General features: G+C 38.1%; 1 protein-coding gene across 1 annotated transcript in view; it reads right to left on the bottom strand.

Annotated features, from left to right (window-relative positions):
- Positions 1–21,024, bottom strand: part of gbe1b (glucan (1,4-alpha-), branching enzyme 1b) — a 331,363-nt gene that overhangs the window by 108,885 nt on the left and 201,454 nt on the right. The window contains exons 11-12 of the mRNA XM_020941150.2: positions 13,066–13,176; positions 11,673–11,844 (exon numbers count right to left, since the gene is read on the bottom strand). Coding sequence (XP_020796809.2) covers positions 11,673–11,844; positions 13,066–13,176 — 283 coding nt within the window. The remainder of the gene's footprint in view (positions 1–11,672; positions 11,845–13,065; positions 13,177–21,024) is intronic.

The following is a 21,024-nucleotide window of genomic DNA, read 5'->3' on the forward strand; positions in this document are numbered from 1 at the left end:
GTATTTTACACAAACATGTAACTCAATATTTCACATCCCAGATAAAAAACAATGTGTTATTATTTTTATAGAAGTGAAAAGTACATTTGTGATCTTTACTTCAACACAAAATAAATATGGAATGCTACTGATGTTGAAAGCTAAATATCGAAGTTATTTTAATATAGATAGATAGATATCGGCGCAAAAAATCCTTATTGGGCCTTCCCTACTTAAAAATGTCTTTAAAACCATGCATTCAAGCTGTGAGTGAGATCGCCGCTCCACAGTTCTGATCTGTAATTTGGCTCTGTGGCGTCATCTTCTTGCCTCCATGGAGATAAAAAAGCTGTGAAATCTCCAGAGAATAGTAGTTTCAGATAAATTAAAAGAAACAAAAATTGTCTTTCTTTTTACTCTATTATACAAAATTTGGATATAAAATGATGCAAAATATTTCAAAAAATGTACATCTCTGGAAGTGTTTTATGTTGTAAAAGTCAAATTACCACTTGCTTTAGGGAACTGGCCTTTGGTTTGATTACTCAGCTAATTCTGAAAATGTTGAATGGACCCAATCCTCCTACACTGAAAATGAGGAAGGAGAGATTGATAAATGACGACAGGGTAAATAAAAAAGATGAAGCACTGTGTCTCTTTCTAAATGTGTTTTTAAAGTGATTTTTATGTTAATTCTGGTAATGCACACCTCACAGTTTTTTTATTTGTTTAATAGAAGAAAATGTTATTACTTTTGAATAAATAAATACATTAAGTGTAAAAAATCCTATCTCTTCTTCTAATCTGCACTATGTAACTTTTCTATTGGATGGTGGTGGTCTTCATGCAGATGTTCTAGCTTTGCCAGGATTGGTCCACAGCAAGGGTCTCCAACCTTTTTCCTCTGGTGAGTGACTTTTACAAAACGAAAATGCCAGAGAGCTACTCATTTTAGAGGTCACAAGAAATTGAGTAAATATAAGAGCCACGGCGAACCTTAAATGAGGTACAGTTAAATACCTATAAAACATAAACCATTATCCATTTATTAGTGCACAAAGTTAGGCATCAGAATGATACATGTACAATGGTAATAGGCACTTAATTCATCAAATATTACTTGTTCAGCATCATACATGTAATTTAGAAATCCCTTGGTGAGCTACTTGGAAGGGGGTGGAAAGCTACCACTAGCTCCCAAGATACAAGTTGGAGACCCCTGGGTCACAGTATGGCATTTAACACCAGGCCACGTTACAGGTCAGATCTGTGGGGAGGCGTCCTGCTCAAAGTGACAATGTAGGTTTTTATTTTATTTATTAATTTTTTTTGATAAACATAAACCTGCAATTAGATAACTGCAAGACTGACAAGTTTAATGCCAGACTCTGGAAAATAAATCAAAAGAAACCACATCTCCATAGAGACTAGAGTTGGGCAGTATTCAAATTTTGATACCGTTAAACCTTCTCAGGATTTTACAGGGGTATAAGGTATTACTAAAATGTTTTAGTACAACTTTGGTAAGCTACAAATTCGCATCTCTATACAGTCTATGTGTATGACCTGCAGACCTATAATCTGTGAAAAGTTTCACATGAACCATCTCCAACGCAATACACACACAGAACAGACTCACCGTCAGCTGCACATCCTCTGTCTTAGAAAGAACACACCTAATCCACTGAGTCCTGTCCTTTAGTCCGACATAAGATGAACTGCAACAGCGCACAAAGAAAGAGCTGTTCTTTTCAGTGCTTTATAGTTTATGCAAATGAGCCATGTGGTTTTAAGTTTTGCTTCTGTAAAATATAAACAAATGTGCGCCTGAAGCCAAAATGCTGCCAAATTGCCAAAGTCCTAGTATTTTTTTTTGGGACCAACTCACTTGCGGCCAAGACTTGCCATCTTGTCTTGGTCTCCCTTATGAGCGTCACATTACAATGGAACGAAATTAATCAAACGTCGTCTCCCCACGCAGTTAAAAGAAAAACTACAGATACTATTAGTTTTAAATTGTGATAACATTAAATTGAAAATACAACCACACATTCATTTGTGCTGAGCAAACAAATTTAGTTAACAATAAATTATATTATATTAGGTCCTTATGCGCTGTAGATTTTTTTTAATAACAGTAATGAAACTGACACCGTTGCTACTTTTTGATACGGTGGGATACCATAACACCGTATTACCGCCCAACCCTAATAGAAGCAAGCAGTTACGCAGTTAATTAACTTTAAATAGGGGATATTATGCAAAATCAGTTTTGGATCTTTCTACCATGTTATAAAGTTGTTCCCTCATCAAAAACATGACTGAAGAGGTTTTATATGTCATTCATCCATGTTTCAATAATTTAGCAATCTCTCCTAGGCCCTAATCAAATCCTGCTTACAGTTAGCTGCCAGATTCCGTCCGCCCACAAACATACGTCACACATGTTCCCACACTACAACCCTATAAATGTACAGATTGTGTTGTGATGGCGCTCTGAAGGGGGAGTGAGTCAGCGCAGAGAGTTCCATGTATTTTTGAGCAATAAAACAACCTATAATTGCATACATGTAACGTAGATCTGTTTAACGTCATACTGAGGAACATTCGAAGCAGAGCAATGACATGTCCATAGAGAAAGTAAAGTTACATAATGCACCTTTAATATCAGCGACTCTGTGTATCCATCCTCACTCAGCCTCTGTCCCATCACCCCGCACTATTTGCCATTATTCGCGTGTAAATAAATGGCTTTTTTCCACGTCGGGCTGGCAGAATTGATTCGCTTGCTCAAACAATTTGTACTTGCTCAGCACTGGCTAAATGACTCTGCCATCATTGATCCATTGACACGGCGCGTCATCTCGGATTTACTTGATTCGCCTTCTCCCTTCGTCATTGTGGGACTTTGCCCTCTGAGTGTTCACAGAGATAATAGCACACTTTTACCAAGCTTTGGATAGCCTTGAACAACTTTTAGTAGAGCTGTAGTAAACTTAAAAAATAAAGTTGTCAGAAGTATCGAAAATCAGACACTTATCGATGCTGAAACTAGTATCGAAACTAGATTTGAGCAGGTATCAAGTCACAGGACAAAAATGAACGTTTACAATGAGCTGTGTCAGAACAAGTATAAAACTAGTATAAGACAACATAGAATAGTATACAAGAGGTAATACAGGAAGTGCTCCACTGTGTTTTTAAACTCCATACACCGTCACTAGACTCAAACTAATAATAAAAGATTACTTAAACATGTGAGAATGAAATAATACACAACTCCGGGTATGTTTTTGATGAGGTAACAACATTATAACATGGCGTAAAGTTCACAAGAATCCATTTAGTGTAATATGGGATCTTTAATATTAGATGCAGACAGAGCCCAACCGTTTGATTTTATTTTTAACTTCAAAACGAATAGTTATTAAATCCTTGATGAATACAGTATTACTCGATGTTCCATATAGAGCAGGGGTTTTCAAATTGGGTGAATGTGAGTCTTGCCTTAGAGTAGGTAAAGACAGCCGAGGCCCCTACACCACCTGACCTCACACAGGTAAATGCATCTTTTGTGTTCCTGGCAATGATGAGTTTCAATAACAACTGATACAATATAAAAATATATTTATATTATTTTCTTTTTTTTAAATGCATTCATAAACAATTTTTGTAACAGCAAATAATTTCCAACTTCATGCGGGCCCAAGTGAGGCGACTTGTAACATCACTGAACATCAGTAGGTCACCAGGACTAAACCAGGACTAAACCAGGTCTAAACCAGGTTTAAACCAGGACTAAACCAGGACTAAACCAGGACTAAACCAGGACTAAACCAGGACCAATCTTGGACTTGAGAGCAAGAGCGAGAACCCAGAGCATGTGGAGCAGGTTGTCCGCAAGGCACAATCAGGCCCAATCTGTCCTGGTTCAGTTCTGGTTTAGTCCTGGTTTAGTTTTGTTTTAGTCCTAGTTCAGTCCTCCTGGTTTAGTCCTGGGATCAGTCCTGGGATCAGTCCTGGCATCAGTCCTGGGATCAGTCCTGGCATCAGTCCTGAGATCCCCAGTGGCTCTTTGGCGCCCCCCAGGGGAGGCGTGCCTCACCTATTGAAAATCTCTGATATAGAGGATGGGGCATGCAGTTAAACCTTTATAGTATAGTATTATATGTTGATACAACAATCTGAAAATACACTATAATAATATTAATAAATCTTAAAGGTGCATTGTGTAACTTTTCAGTTGGGGGTCCGTCACCTGCTTGTGTCAAGTTATTGGTCTCCCTGGAATGTTCCACAGTATGACATTATATATTTATTACATGTATATATTTATAGATCAAATACACCTAGAAAAACAGGCATTCTGACTGTGAGCGGGGCGCCTCTCCACAGATCTGACCTGTACATTGGTCTGGTTTGGTCTCCATGAATATAGAAAGGTTTAATGCCACACTGTGACACATTAGAGACAAAGCAATAACATTTCCATGAAGAAAAGCATTTGACAGACCCTCCACCAGAAAAGTTACACAATGTGCCTTTAACACTTCTGGTACATCTTGGTCGAATCTGCAGCACATTAAGGTTGGCTTCATTAGAAATCTTCTGAGACTTTCATCCATTATTGCTCTCATCAGATGATCACACAGTTACTTGTTGTCAGGCTGACAGCAGCTCTCAAAGGGGGACAATATTCTGCTATTTGCTTTTTAATATCGCTCCCTCCTCCAATATCTCACTGCTCAAAACCTTGAACGTTACTTGACAGATTAAGGCGAATTAAAGCAAAGTCGAAATGGTCTTTTTTAGCTAAATAATTCTGCAAGACTGATGAAATATAGAGTACGAACACATAGGCAAACCTTTATTACTATAACTACGTCCTTGATCGTAGCTAATGCTTTTGATCATTTGGGTTTCTCTGCAGATTAAACAATTTTCATAAAGTAGAAAACAATATGACTTCAGGTTGATCCTACAAACTTGTTCAAAAAAATCTGATACTAATCTACACTAAAAATAACACAATTAGGTAAGATATAAAGCGATACTGCAAAAAACATTAAAGATGCACTGCACAACTTTTCTGGTGGAGGGTCTGCTACCTGCTTGTCTCCATGGAGATGTTAATGCTTTGCCTGGAATGTTCCATGGTATGACATTAAACATATCCATCTAGTATTTATTCATTACGGGTGTTTCTATTGCTAAAAAATACAATAATTCCTTCTGTGAATGGGGTGACTCTCCACAGATCTGACTTGTAATTAGGGCTGGGTATCAATAAGAAGTTGCCGATACGATACATATCTCGATACAGTGAGCTTTTGGTTCAATACGATATATTTCAAATCCATTCAATACGCTTTAATAAAAAATAAAGGCTAAATCTTGGCTGTGGTACTAAAAGTCTTTGTTAAATCACTTTTTGTGCAAAGTGAATATGAAACATGAACATTTTAAACATCAAAACAGTGAAAATGTCAAATGTTGTTGCATAAACGAGTTTCCTTCCACTAAACAAGCAGCAAAACTATAGCACTGTAACAAAATACTTTAGTGAAATAAACCAAAAAATACTCTTGGCAATATATCGATACTGTATCATCACATTAAACGATACGATATATATTGATATTTTGATATTTTTGCACACCTCTACTTGTAATGTCGCGTATTGCTGTAACCTGCTTGTCTCTCTTGTCATAGACAGGTTTAATCTTTACAGTGGAACATTCAATAACGTTTCCATGGAGACAAACAGGTGTCAAACCCTCCACTATAAATGTTACAAACTGCAGAACAACAAAAAGAAAGCACTAATATTTTGTACATAAAAATTACAATCTATTCGTAAAAAAATTAATATTGATTGAACAGCGACTGGCAACGACACTGTTAGCGTCACTACTTCCTGTCCAATTGTTTATCTATGTTTTTTTTTGATGAGTCATGCTAAAATGAATAAATATTTAAAGATCAGGCCGTGGAGAGTGAGTTTGTGTGGATATTACTGGCAACTTGTTAAAAATACACAAATAAAATAAATTCTTCAGCGGAGGACACTTCTGCTTTTAGAGAAGTAGAGGTCTCAATGCTAACGCTAATGCTAACGCTAATGCTAACGCTAATGCTAACGCTGATTTTGAGGCATAATAAAAATTAAAACACCACCACAAACTGAAGTATTCTAGATATAAAAATAACTGAAGAGGGTTTACTTCAATTAATTTGAATTTTAATTTTTAATAGGTTGTTTATTTTATGTTTTATGACTTTGATAAAAGTGAGACACAGGCCGCGTCTCAACTCTCGTTCCTCGCTTCCTTCCCCTCGATTCCTTTCCTCGATCCTCTGTTTTTCAGCTGTCAGTCAAATGTGTCATATTAAGTGATGTCCCAAAGAAAACCAAGGAAAGGAGGAGTAAACACGAGGAGAGGCTTCAGAAGCAGACGTCAGATAAAATAATCAAACTTTATCGGTCTTAGTGAGGAGTTTATATCCTCGCTCCTTGCTTTGTCTCCTTTGTGGGTGGGATTTCCTCACCCATTTTCTGCAGAATACAAGCATCAAGCGGCAGTAGCTCAGTTGGTAGAGCATTCGCCCACTGATCTGAAGGTTGGCGGTTCAATTCCAGCTCTCGACATAAACATCACAGGTTGAGCAGTCAGATCCACTGACCCACAGGTTGGCTGGTGTGATTCCAGCTCCCACAGATGAATGCTGTCGTTGTGTCCTTGGGCAAGACACTTAACCCTTGCCCACAGTATCTGCGTACACTGGTTTCCTAACAGCGGAAAACTGCTCGAGAAATGTGTTTGCGAACTCCACAGATGCAAAAGGGAATCAGATCTGTGTGACTGCAAACCTCTGTTCAAACTGTTCCCCTTCCCGACGAAATTGAAAAATAGTGAAAGGTGAAGGGGATGGGCAGGATTGATTTCTCGAGCCGTTTTCCGCTGTTAGGATCCAACAACCACACAATTAATGATGTCTGAATCCCAAAACAAAAGTGATATGGTTCAAAAGACTTGAAAAGATCGTCTTTGTCAATAGACGCATCTCACAGGGAAATCAAACATGGCGGTTTGATGCTTCCCAGTATGAATTGCGCAATGACCGGAAGTCCCAGATTCTTGATGCGTGTATTGAGAAGAGGACTCAAGGAAAAGGAAGCGAGGAAAGAGAAATGAGACGTTAACATGCTACTGTGTGCAGAGTCTATTCCTTAATACTGAAAAATTGAAATTTTATTATCGTGACAACTACATTTACGAGAAGGAACTAAACTGTTAATACAAAATGCCATTTATAACCGTCTTGCCTATTAACAGACCTAACTTTGAGCTATTTCCTATGAATTCATTAAAATCTGTAATGAATTTGGAAATAGTTCTCTGCATTAGCCAATGTCAGCGCACTTGGAGAAGATTCTACAAGGCCTAAACTCTGGCAGCCGAAGTAAAGATGGGCAATTTATCAAAAAGTGAACGTTCAGAATCTCTAATCTCGCTCATTATTTCAATTACGCCGCAGGGAAAAGTGTGCTCTCCAATCAGAGTATTCACAAATATCAAAAACTTCTGCTTTTTTAACACCAACTACCGCAGAAGTTTAATTATCAGAATTTCATCTCGGTTTGCAGATAAGAACTGACTTTGAGTTAGCAAACTTTTTAACAATTATCTGAAGTGCCCATATTACGCTGTTTTCTGATCTATATTATAATGTTGTTTCTTCATCACAAACAAACCTGGAGTTGTGTTCTGTTTCATTCACAGAAATTTAACACACAAATCCTGCATATTTAGGCTGTGTTCTTCTTGCAAACAGAAAACACTGCTCCATCTTGTGATGTCATGTGGTAATACATGAAGTGCTCCATTGTGTTTTTAAACTCCATGCACCTTCACTAGAATCATATGGATAATTTCAGTCCTGGAATTGCCAAACTCTACTGAACAAAAGCTAAAATGTAGCTGTAAACTTGAAAACTATCGCTTCATGACATCACAAGGTGGAACAGAGCATTTTGAGGATTGGAGATGTAGACAGACTAATAATAAAGCATTACTCAAACATGCGGAATGAAACAAAACACAACTCCAGGTCTGTTTCTGAAGAGGTAACAATATTATAACGTGGCATAAAGCTCATAAGAGTAAATTTTGTCTAATTTAGAACCTTTAATATGTTTATTTGACTGAATAAACATAATATTTTGCTATGGTTCATTATAGTTTGATCATAGTTTAGCCTAGTTTTGTAATTACAAAGCCTGAGTTAGTCTGTATTTGGGTGGTCAAAAATCTGACAGTAATCAACTCATACTCATTTAAGCAAGAATAGATACTAAAACAGTCACATCAACAGGACAAAATACCTTTAGAATGACATTTATCTGACAATTATACGTCCATGGACCTCTATGGAATCGACCTGGACCACTGAGGGATTACACAGATATAAAACCACATGATAATATAAAAGAAAGTACTGTGGTTTAATGTTAAAAAACACATTCTATTGTCTAAAGAAAGAGTGTTTTTAATTTTTCATTATGGTATTATTATTGAATCAGAATCGAAATCGAGATTGAAATTTTAGTATCGTGACAACACTTGTCCTTACAAAGACAAACAGATCATGGTCTAGGCCAATTTTAGACCCGAGTTAGTCCGGATTTATTGTCAGCGCAGTCTAATGGAACTTGGAAAGCACAGTATTACGATGATAGTTTTATAGTTTTGTAACATTTGTAACAGGTCCGAGAGCCCTCAAGCCAGTGTTCTTTATAATAAACCAAGTTAGGAGTAAATCTATCATAAATTTGCTGATGTTGCAACCTCCAACCGAGCAAAAGTGCTGATCTCGGTGACTTATTTGATGGCATTTTTTTTATTTGGACAAACAGTTAAAGAGAACTGAAGGTGTAGACACAAACACCACCTTCATGTCCACACAAAGAAGCCTTTTTTAAAAAACGAAATTCTATAATTGTTTAACTTTTACCATTTCATACTGTCTGATGAGTAATCTAATCTAATCTATTTGAGTAATTTTAAAGGTGCTTTAACTATTACTTGTGAAGGCTCTGCCACATGATTGTGTCCAAGAAAATGTTATTGCGTTGCTTATTAATGTTCAATATTATAGAATTAAAGTTAAAGCCACAGGACAGATGTGAGGAGAGGCATCAAAATATCTATATATCGTGACAGCTTTCTTGGCAATAATATCGATACAGAGGTGTGTATAAAACATTGCGAATTGCACTTATAACCAACTCTGTACTCTAAGGCTGTGCAATTAATTGAATTTTGATCGCGATTTCGATTTGTGTGTCAAATGATCTCCAAACTCATATTTTATTTGAAATGATAAGCTTAAAAAAGTTTATTTTGGGATATAAAGTTTAGTTTGGGATATAATATTTGGGTTTTAAATATAGAGGTTGTAGAAGAGCTGGTTATAAAGTTTATTTTGGATACATTTATGTTTTTCTATGCCTTATTTCATGTTCAAAGTTATATTTTATTCATTTTATGTTTTATACATCACAAAACTGCTCAAAGGTTCATGTTTGTAGCCTATATTTATTTTCAATTTGAAAATTTTGTGTAAATTATCAATAACAAAGTGTTTTTTTGAGAGAGAAATGCTGAATAAATGCATCATGTAACTAAAAAAAAATCATTTAAATAATCATGATTTCAATGTTGACCAAAATAATCATGATAAGGGTTTTTCCAAAATGGAGCAGCTCTACTGTACTGCATTAAGGCTGAATCTGCTGGGCTGGAAAGGAGACGTATTCAAAAGACAATTAATGGCATTATGAATATGAAATTTCAATGCAATTTTCTATTCTACATCGTCAAAACTTTCATTCACTAAGCACTTAACACTGGTTTTAAAGGTCCTATATTGCTCAAAATTTACTCTTGTGAAAGTGAAGACATGTTAGAATGTTGCCACCTCCTCAAAAATACCTGGAGTTGTGTTTTGTTTCATTCACATGTGTTTGAATAATCCTTTATTATTAGTCTGTCTACATTTCCAAAGCTCAAAATGCTCTGTTCCACCTTCAGATGTCATGAAGCGGTAGTTTTCAAGTCAACAGCTTCTTTTACATTTAGTTCAGTAGAGATCGGCAATACCGGGGCTGAAATTATGATTCTACTGAAGGTGTATGGAGTTCAAAAACACAATGGAGCACTTTTTCTATTAAAATATGACACCACAAAAGAAAAGAACGCCACCTAAATATGCAGGATTAATGTGTTAAAAAGTGTGAATGAAACAAAACACAACTCCAGATATGTTTGTGACGAGGAAATAACATGATAACAGAGACCAGAAAACAGTTTAATATGGGTTTTTAAAGAGAAATCTCTATATCAGGACACTGTTCGTATCAAGGTCTGAGTACATGTTTTTGTACTGTGAGGTACTTGGCAAAACACAGCCCTCGCACGAATGCATGTTTTTCAAGGTCAAAACACATTCCAGACAAAACAATAAAATCCGTGCAGAAAAGCATGTGGCAGACCTTTGGCATGAAAAGTTACACAGTGCCCCTTTAAAGACAAATCAAACATGCCACCTGCCCTTTGTCTCCCTTTGTCTCCCTTTCCCCTGAAGACCACATCACTTACCATTAGCCCGGCTTTATAGCACACACCGGCTCTGTAGCATTGTCGTATGAAATATTCATCCGTGTTTATCTGGTGCCCACAGCGTGCGGACACACGGCAGAATAAATATGTGTTTATATCTATTCCATAACCACTCAAGGATTGTTGTGCAGTGCCTGAGGGGGACAGAGCGCTGAGGAGGTGTTGTGCTCACCTGGGTGAATAAAACATGAGCGCGCAGAAGGACACTGCCACTCTATCAGCTCTTATGACCCGCTTTGGACCAGCCACAATCACAACATGTCCTCGAGCATTCCACAGGACGGCTTCGCATGGGGTCTGCGCCGGGACCAGCAATTATCCCAATTTGAGGTTTAGGGATTGAGACTCAGTCATGTCTTATCGTCTGTTATATACTGGGGATGCGGGGGCTGTTTTAATTGAGAGGTCTACAGTCAGTCTGTCAGTAAAAGCATGTAGTTTGGAGCAAAGTCCAGAGTTTGCCTTTTGGTTTATGCTCATGAAATCAATACTGGAAATAATTTTAATGTTATTTTTGTAAAGAGAGAAATCAAGAGTCAATTTTATTTTTTACATTATTGCCCCGCACTAGGTTTATGGTCTTAAACCCAAAACAGGGTCAAACTATCCAAAGGGCGACTGGCACATGTCTTATAAAATAGATTGTTTTGGGGCCTGGATATATCAAACTCAGCCAACCCTGTTATACAAACTGGATAAGACAGCAAAGTAGTCACTTTTTGTGCAGTACCCTCTTCATACTGTTCAAATAAAACTGTATGTATATTCTTAAAGCAGATGGCCTCTTGGCCTCTGCTGGAGATTTAAAGCCGAAAGCTGATATGCTAAAAGTGCAAATATAAAAATCTATCTCTAGTCCAAACCCAGAACTAAACTACTTCTAAAGCACCCCTGACATACTGGCCACTGCTCACTAGAAAAAAAACTCAGAAGCTGTCATTCTGTACAAACTCCAACCGCATATTTCAAAACAAAAATGTATAAATGTCTGAGCTCTGGTATGAGACTGACCGATGAAGTTGAGGTAGCCCTCCCCTCCCAGGCCGTGTGTGAGCAGGCGGATCATCTTGTGCAGCTGGATGCCTCGGTCGATGATGGGGTTCATGGGGATGAGGGAGCTCATGCTGGTGTACATCTCTTTGTCCATCAGCCAGAAGGCCAGGGTCTTGTCCCCAACCAGCGCCTGCCACAAGAGGTTTGTGTCAGGACACTGCACTTACACCAAATACTGGCAAAATGGATATACTACTGCTGTGCTGGGTTTAGGTTGTCATCTTCATTTTAAAATCATATCTGAAGGGTAATGATGCATTTCTTATTATATATAGGTGCCAAAGAAGTTTTATTTATTTATTTATTTTATAAACTGTATTAGTGTTCAAAACTTACCCTCTTATCCTCCTTTTAGCACAGCAGTGATTGATATAATCAAGAATAATTGTCCAACAATGGATAATTTATTCTATTAGATTTTTTTTTTTTTTTCAAACCAAGAGTTTTTTTTCATCCCTGACAGTTTGGGCTGCTCACTTATGCTCTTCCTCAGAGTGGTCACGTGATGTTGCAGTGACCTGTCTGGTCAGGTGATTTAACCAGGTTTTGACGCTGTCTTCCTTCCAGTGGAAACAAGATGACAGCTCCATCTGCAGTCCAGCTCCTTCAGGACAGTATCCCAGGTGTGAGAGAGTAAAAAAGCCCCCTCATCCCCATTTATAGCCACATGACCACTCTGAGGAAGACCGCTAGTGAGCAGTCTAAACTGCCAGATATGAAAACAAACTCTTGGTCTGAAAAAAGAATCTAATAAAATAAATTATGACTAAGCAACTGCTCAAACAATACTTGGACTATTTTAGTAATGTTATTTGTTATCAGCTTAACAAAGCCTCTAAAACAAAAGCCAAACATGTCTCATAAACAATCACAGTGTCATCATTAAATTAAAATAGCAAAAATAAATTTAATTAAAAACTATTTGTGATTTTTAAAGGTCCTATATTAGGTCTTGTATTACACATTTTGTGAGATTTAAGCTATGTTATAATGTTCTTACCTCCTTATACATATCTGGAGTTGTTTTGTTTCATTCATTTCATTTAATTGTGTGTTAAACATGTGTGAATGAAACAAAACACAACTCCAGATATGTTTGTGATGACGAAACAACATTATAACACAGATCAGAAAATATCTTAATATAGGCCCTTTAATAATTTGTACATTTTGTAAATATTGTAGTAGTACTCTACACTCAGCGTATTTATGTCATTTTACCTTTTTTTGTTCAAAACATATTTGAAAAGTCTCAGTACAATACACCAGTTTAACTACACAAGTAATCAGAAAAAAAATATTGGTAACTTGTTGACAATACTGATCTGAACTAAGAATAGTTGGCAGGTACCTGGTCATGGCTCTCGGCGTAGGCAATGCACTTCTCTCCGTGTCTCCTGTTGGTCAACGTGAACACGATATTTCCGATGTCCCAATCTTCATCCTTCACCTCCTTCAGGATCTGCACAGACAAAGGAACCGTTATTGAAAAAGCCTTTGATGGATGCTCCACTAACAGAACCACCCAGCCCTCACTGACCCACTTCCCCTACTATTTCTACCTTTACTGAGCTTTCCCTCCCGAATCAATCCGGATTTTGACATCTCGATATCCCCGGAGTGAGTTATGTCCACCTTTGAATGGCGGTAATGGAGTTTTTAATAACTTGGTGGGTAGTGAGGCATCAGCACTCTGCAGACCTGAGACGGGCGAGGTCGCGGCCTCTCCACCCGGCGCTACCGTTTCACAATAAATCCGGAGCGTGGAATGGATGCCCCCCGAAAGCGCGCGCTCCTCTGCCCCGCACACAATCACTCTGGCGGGTCACGGAAAGAGCAGGGCCAGCAGAACTACCAGCTACTGCCACAGAAGCTAATACAGTCTGGGGAGGAGCGGGCGGGGGGGGGGAGAGGTTTGGGGTCGGCTGTCAAGTGGTAAAAAGTTGGACAAGTGTAGAGGTGAAGCTACTGGTGGTGAAAAGTTGAGTACAACAGATTGAATAGACTAAATTTGTAAATTAAAGGTCCAATATTGCACAAAAAATAAGCCTTGTTATAATGTCTCCTTCTCAAAAATATACCCAGACTGGTGTTTTTTTTTCATTCACATGTGTTTGAGTAGGGCTGGGTATCATTAAGAAGTTGCCGATACGATACATACCTCGATACAGTGCGCTTTCGATTCGATACGATATATTTGTCAAATTGATTCGATACAGTCCAATACAAAATAAAGGCTAAGTCATGGCTGTGGTACTAAAAGTCTTTGTTAAACCACTGCTTGTGCAGAGTTAAAATGAAACACAAACATTTCAATCATCAAAACAGCGAAAATGTCAAATGTGTTGCATAAATGAGTTTCCTTCAACTAAACAAGCAACAAAATTGTAGCTCTGTAACAAAATAATTGAGTAAAATATACCAAACTAGAAAAGCACTCAGAGAGCGCAGACCTCCGCCAAGGACTACCCCCATTTTTTATATAAATTGCGATAAAATCAGTCTTCTGGATCAGATCCGGATCAGCCTTTGGAATATGAAAGAGGATCCCATTGTCCATCCCTGAGTCAAATTTCATGGGGTTTGGTCAATAATTAACCGAGATATTGAGAAACAAAATTTTTGGCCCCATTTTATAACTAAAATTTCAAAGTGATCCAGAATCCAGGATTTCTTCCGGATCACCCCCAAAATGAAATCAGTTCTTCCTTTTCACATTTCCAACAAATCCTGAAAATTTCATCAAAATCGGTCCATAACTTTTTGAGTTATGTTGCTAATAGACAAACAAACAAACAAACAAACAAACAGACAAACGCCGGCAAAAACATAACCTCCTTGGCGGAGGTAAAAATACTCTTGGCGATATATCGATACAGCAGCCCACGATATCAATACCGTATCATCACATTAGACTATACGATATATTGATATTTCAATATTTTTGCACACCCCTATGTTTGAGTAATCTTTTATTATTAGTCTGCCTACATTTCCAAAGCTCAAAATGCTCTGATCCACGTTGTGATGTCATTTAGTGGTAGTTTTTAAATTAACAACTACGTTTGACCAGTTGTTGCAGTTCTAGGGCTGAAATCATCTAGAAAATGTTGCTTGCCTCCTGGACTGTTCTAGTCAGGCTGGCGCCACCTAGTGCCTCTGCTCAATTTCATTTCTCTCCAGCGACTAGGACAGGAATCAGAATACACTAGACAGTTCGCAAAAACCCCGGAAGTTGTAGACCGCGCACCGGCCAATCAGCGAAGAGCTGTGAAGCCATGACGTCAAACTCAAGCGCTTGTCTGGGTCCCTTTTGTGTTTCAGCACAACAGTAAACAAAGCGTTCGAGATGGATGTAGACGAAGACAGACATTCTGTGTTGGCAACGATTCTCGAGATTGAGGATTTAAAGCCGGAACAAAGAGAATATTTGGTGAATTTTATCAAGTGGAAAGACGTTATTACGATTCTTCCTACAGGATATGGTGCATTACATATGTCACGACCAAATAGCAGCGATTGCTTAGATAAAAAAAGTACCCGTCTACCGTTGAGCAAACAAATCCTAATGCTGCAAGGTCAGACGGTTTCCACAAAGTGAAACCGGGTGATGAATCAGGCTAGAAATCGTCCACATGATTCTAGTGAAGGTGGATGGAGTTTAAAAACATGGTGGAGCACTTCCTGTATTACCTCATGACATTGGAACTCAGGTGTTTCCAAAACTTTTTTTTTTATGTTAAAAAAAGTTATCATAATATCAAAACTATAACAATGAAAGTGATAAAAGTCCATTTTTTGTCAACTAAATTGAAAGTGAAAATTTTGCTAAAACTGAAAAGTTAAAAAAGTCAAAACTGAAATATATCTGACTGATTAGAACTATTATGGATCATTTAGTTTCAGTCAAGATTTAGTAACATAATTAAGTAACCAAATTAAAATGTCTAAATTAACACTGGTTTATAGTCTGCTCTCTATATTCTGTCAAAGTTGCCAACGGAAAAGCTGAATTATTAAATCTATGTGCATTTGAACCAGTGATTTTCTGGTTTGTGGGGGTGATGATAAAGACACTGTGACCTCCAGACCAAATGTAGTGACGTTTGATTCATTCCAAAAGACAACTTCAAGTCATTTAAAAACGTAAACTAGCAGACAGTCACGCGGGAGTGATGTGACGTTTGCAGTGTTGGGAAGGTTACTTTAAAAATGTATTCCCCTACAGATTACAGATTACACCACTCAAAATGTAGTTTGTAACGTAATCCATTAAATTACTTAAAGTGAGTAATGTAATCTGAATACTTTGGATTACTTGATTTGCTGGAGAAAAGCAAAGACTAGATCTAAATCTTCAAATAAGATGTTTTGTCTGATAAAAGAAAATAAAAAAGCCCAGACTTTACTGAACCAAATTAAAAATATTATTGATAGAAGAGGAGGAAACACGGTCCATGCAGCATGATTTAGTCCTGTTAAATCCTGTTTTAGACCTGGTTTAGACCTGGTTTTAGTCCTGGTTTAGTCCTGGCTTAGACCTGGTTTAGATCTGGTTTAGTCTTGGTTTAGACCTAGTTTAGATCTAGTTTAGACTTGGCTTAGACCTGGTTAAGATCTGGTTTAGTCTTGGTTTAGACCTGGTTTAGACTTGGTTTAGTACTGGTTTAGACTGGTTTAGACTGGTTTAGACCTGGTTTAGACCTGGTTTAGACCTGGTTTGGTTTAGACCTGGTTTTAGGTTTTGGTTTAGACCTGGTTTAGTTTAGTTTAGATCTGGTTTAGAGTTTGGTTTAGTAGTTTAGACTGGTTTAGGTTTAGACCTGGTTTAGTACTGGTTTAGTCTTAGTTTAGACCAGGTTTAGTGCCGGGCAATGAGTGAAATTACCGGGGGGAAAAAAAGGGATTTTGCCCAAAATGTGAAAACAGGAAAATACCGCCGTGTAATCCATTTATTTCAACAAAGTAACTGTAATCCAATTACCACTCAATGAAACAGTAACTGTAACTGAATACAGTTACTCATAATTTGTACTCTGATTACGTAACTCCGGTACATGTAATCTGTTACTCCCCAAACTGTGAATGTACAGTTTAACGTAATGTGTAACTGAATACATGTTACTCATGATTTGTAACTCTACTGTACTAATCGTACTGTGTAATCTGTTACTCCCCAACACTGGATGTTTGTGAATGAGACGGCTCTTTTGAACGGGTCCTTAACGTGAATGGTCGTAACTGGATCTCATTTTTTAAAGAACCAAATCTTTTTATGTTTAATCTTAATGCATTTTTACACCGATTAATGCTGAACCAACACAAGAATCAGCACAAAAGCAGAGCAGGCAGCACGAATGAGAGATTTGTGCACCAAAAAACACATTTGGCATTTATTACTTTTTAAATTATTATCGTAGTGCAACATTTTATTTAGATTACACATAATTTCAAAGGGTAAACACACTCCTGCTCTCTGTTTAAGCCATTTTAATCAAATCTTGGCCTTGGTCATTTTTCTGTGTGATTACGTAAAAGGAGTTCTTACACTGGCCTCTGTCATGTGGATAAATAGTAAAAGAGCCAGTCTTTTGAACGGCTCTTTGAAACGAACAAATCCAAATGATTCGGATCTCACAAAAGAGCTGAAAGCCCCATCACTAGACAGCAACATCGTTTTAATACTGACAAAAAATAGTTGGAGGCTCACATTAAAACTGTAAAAATGATAAATTGGTCATAGAGACATTTCTGTGCCACGAATGGGTGATTCGAAAGACACTGCATTCTGGTAAATTAATTGATTCATTAAATTGTGCCGCAATGTTATAACTCAAAATCATCCCTGGAGTAGCACCTCTGTTTCAAACTTCTCCATAGAAAGTAAAAGTTTATGTTTAAGTCCATACACTCTCATGACACACTTCTTCTTCATACAGAGTGGACAAAAGTCATGCTGCTAATTCATTTTCAAACTGTTTCACTCTAAGTTCCCACTGTTGCCAGCAGAGGGAGTCAGACAACTAATCCAAGTGTGCAAAAGTGAAGTGAAACATGTACTACAGGTCAAAAGTTTTAGAACACCCTAATTTTTCCAGTTATTTATTGCATTTCAAGTCGTGCAAGTCCAGTGAAGAGCTTGAAATGATACAAAGGTAAGAACTGAAGAGCCAGAGGTTAAAAAAAGGATAAAAGATACAAAACACAAGTCCAAGCTCTGCCAAAACTACCTCAGGAAAAAAGAAGAAGATGGTAAACTTGAAAACATGGAGTGTCCAGCTCAGTCTCCAGACTTAAACCCCATCGAGCTGGTTTGGGATGAACTGGACAGAAAAGTGAAAGTCAAGAAACCTACAAGTGAGACACATTTATGGGAACTTCTGCAACAGACTTGGGAAGAATTTTCTGAAGAATATTTGATTTCTACTGTAAAAAGAACGAGCCACGAGTGTGTTCAGCTGTTATATCTGCCAAAGGTGGACACTTTCATGAATCAAAAGTTCAGAACAGCAGTAAACCACAGTAAACAGTAGAAAAAGTGTGGTGTTCTAAAACTTTTGACCGTTAGTGTATCCAAAGTACAAAAAGAGAAGAAAAAAAAGAAGAAAAAAAAAACATAAGGGCATAAGTGTCTTGAAAAAGTCAATAATTGGACCGCCACTTCTCAGCTGTAGTTGCGCCGTTAACAGTTTCATTGTATAAACTTGTCTGATTTTTGATATCCACTGATCAATGGTCGGTGTCTCAGATTTCAGCCAGTAGATAGTGATCATTTTTCTTGCAGTCATCAGAAGAAGATGCAACAGAAAACACTGATCATGAGAAAGACCATCAGGAAATGTAGCAAAATCCATTTTTATTTCTATTTTATGCCATGTTATAGTGTTGTTCCCTCAAAAAAACATGCCTGAAGAGATTTTAGATGTCATCTGTGCATGTTTCAGTAATTTAGTGATCTCTCCCACACCCTATTCAGTCCCTCCTCATAGTTACCTATAAGGTAACATCTGTTTTTCAAAATAAAACCAAAAATAAAAAAGCGAAAAAAACAACTCTTTTCTTCATTATTTGTCTTCAAACCAAAATGAAAAAAACGGATAACAATGTTTTTCTCAGTTTTCGATTTTTTGTGTTTAAATGAATAATGGAAAAAGGGATAACAGCCATTTCCCTTTATGACATCAAGAATTGCAGTATCAAAATGAAAATTTACTATTACTTTTTCTTCAGTACACATACGAATTCACAAATGTGACTCTATGGTCAAAAATAGGTCATCACTGCACAGGCATTATTTATTTAGAAGAAACACTGATCGAGATGCCGGACTTTTGAGCTGCACACGGACTGAAACAGGACTAAACCGGGAGGACTAAACCAGGACTGAACTAACAGCCGTTATCTGTTTTTTTCCCTCCATTATTCATTTAAACACAAAATCCAAAACCGAAAAACAAACTTTTATAATTTTTTTAAATTTTTCATTTAGAGTTTGGAGACAAATAATGAAGAAAATTGTTGTTTTTTTTCCATTTTCTTATTTTTAGTTTTATTTTGAAAAACAAATGAACAAATGATACACGAATTTCCCACACAACAATTCTCCATAAATGCATAAAAGCATGATACAAAACTGAACACAGCAACTTGACAAACCTGATGCCATGTGCTGTAGTTTCGTTAGCAGGACACAGCCTGATTGTGTTTTGATAGTGCTGTGAAGGGGGAGTGACTTAGCGTGGAGAACAAATGGGGAGGAAGTTTCAGAGTGTCAAAAACAAAAGTCAAAGTTTTAAAGCAAATATAGGATTTTTAGAATAATAAAAAGGTAGCATGATGATCTAATCTTACGTGATAGAATTTAATACCCCACAGAAGTAAAATACCACTTCAAGATTTTGTCCCTGAACACGGATCTTCCAAGTCTTGCGAGCCGTGTGTGTGCTTGAGCGCTGTGACTCTTCGGGGAGTCGGTGACAGGGGCCCGGTGACAGGTGCCGTCTGCTCTGTGGAATAGGCCCTGACAGGTGATTGACACGTCAGGAAACCTTTATATTGCTCCACACACACGGCCATAATCCTGGGAGTAAAGAGAGCTAATGTGCCCATCAATATGTGCGAGATCCAGTGGCCCCGCACCTCTCCACCGGCCCGATATACCACCATCTGCTGCCCTGGCACTGCCGTCTGGACCATTACGGCAGGACCACACCGTATATTCATTTTACAGTTATGATGTTAAAGGGGACGTATGGTGCTAAATCGACTTTTTACAGCTTTTTCACCATGTTATAATGGTTTTCCCTTCTCATTTATCCTCTCAAAGTTGATCTAGACTGACTTGTACATGTTTGTGTAATCTTCAGTACATTCAGACATCACTGCTTTGATCAAATAGGGCTGAGACTCACAGGGTCCCTCACGATTCAATACGATATGACGATACATGGCTCACAATACTCCGATATATTGCTGTTTTTTTAAAGAACCAAATACATTTTAGCAATAATATTTTTTTGCGGTTGGCGGATCAGGTCTTCCAAATCCGAGGCCATGGTTCTTGACCGGAAAAAGGTGGCTTGCCCTTTCCGGGTGGGTGGAGAGTCTTTGCCTCAAGTGGAGGAGTTCAAGTATCTCGGGGTCTTGTTCACGAATGAGGGGAGGACAGAGCGTGAGATTGACAGGCGGATCAGTTCAGCATCGGCAGTGATGCGGTCGCTGTATCGGACTGTTGTGGTGAAGAGGGAGCTGAGCCAAAAGGCAAAGCTCTCGATTTACCGTCAATCTACGTTTCTGCCCTCACCTATGGTCATGAGCTTTGGGTAATGATCGTAAGAACAAGATCGCGGCTGGGCGCTCCCTTAGAGATAGGGTGAGGAGCTCAGTCACACAGGAGGAGCTCGGAGTAGAGCCGCTACTCCTCCACGCCGAGAGGAGCCATCTGAGGTGGCTCGGGCATCTGCTTCAGATGCCTCCTGGACGTCTCGCTCGGGAGGTGTTCTGGGCATGTCCCACTGGGAAGAGATTGGCATGGGAACACCTTGGGGTCCCCCCGGAGGAGCTAGAGGAAGTGTCCAGGGTGATGGAAGTCTTGGGAGTCCCTGCTTAGACTCCTGCCCCCGCGACCCAGCCCCGTATAAGTGAAAGAAAATGAATGGATGGGTGGATGGATATTTCTTTGCTAAACCACTACTTGTGCAAAGTTAATATGACATATCAATGTAAATATCGATGTAAATAAATAAAAACATCGACATAAAAATCATTGGTAGAGCAGTCAGAATCACGGATGAATGCTGTTGTTACGTCC

Source organism: Boleophthalmus pectinirostris, unplaced genomic scaffold (assembly GCF_026225935.1).
Source record: "Boleophthalmus pectinirostris isolate CB_2022bp ecotype Guang Dong unplaced genomic scaffold, ASM2622593v1 HiC_scaffold_9, whole genome shotgun sequence".
NCBI classification, from domain to species: domain Eukaryota; kingdom Metazoa; phylum Chordata; class Actinopteri; order Gobiiformes; family Gobiidae; genus Boleophthalmus; species Boleophthalmus pectinirostris.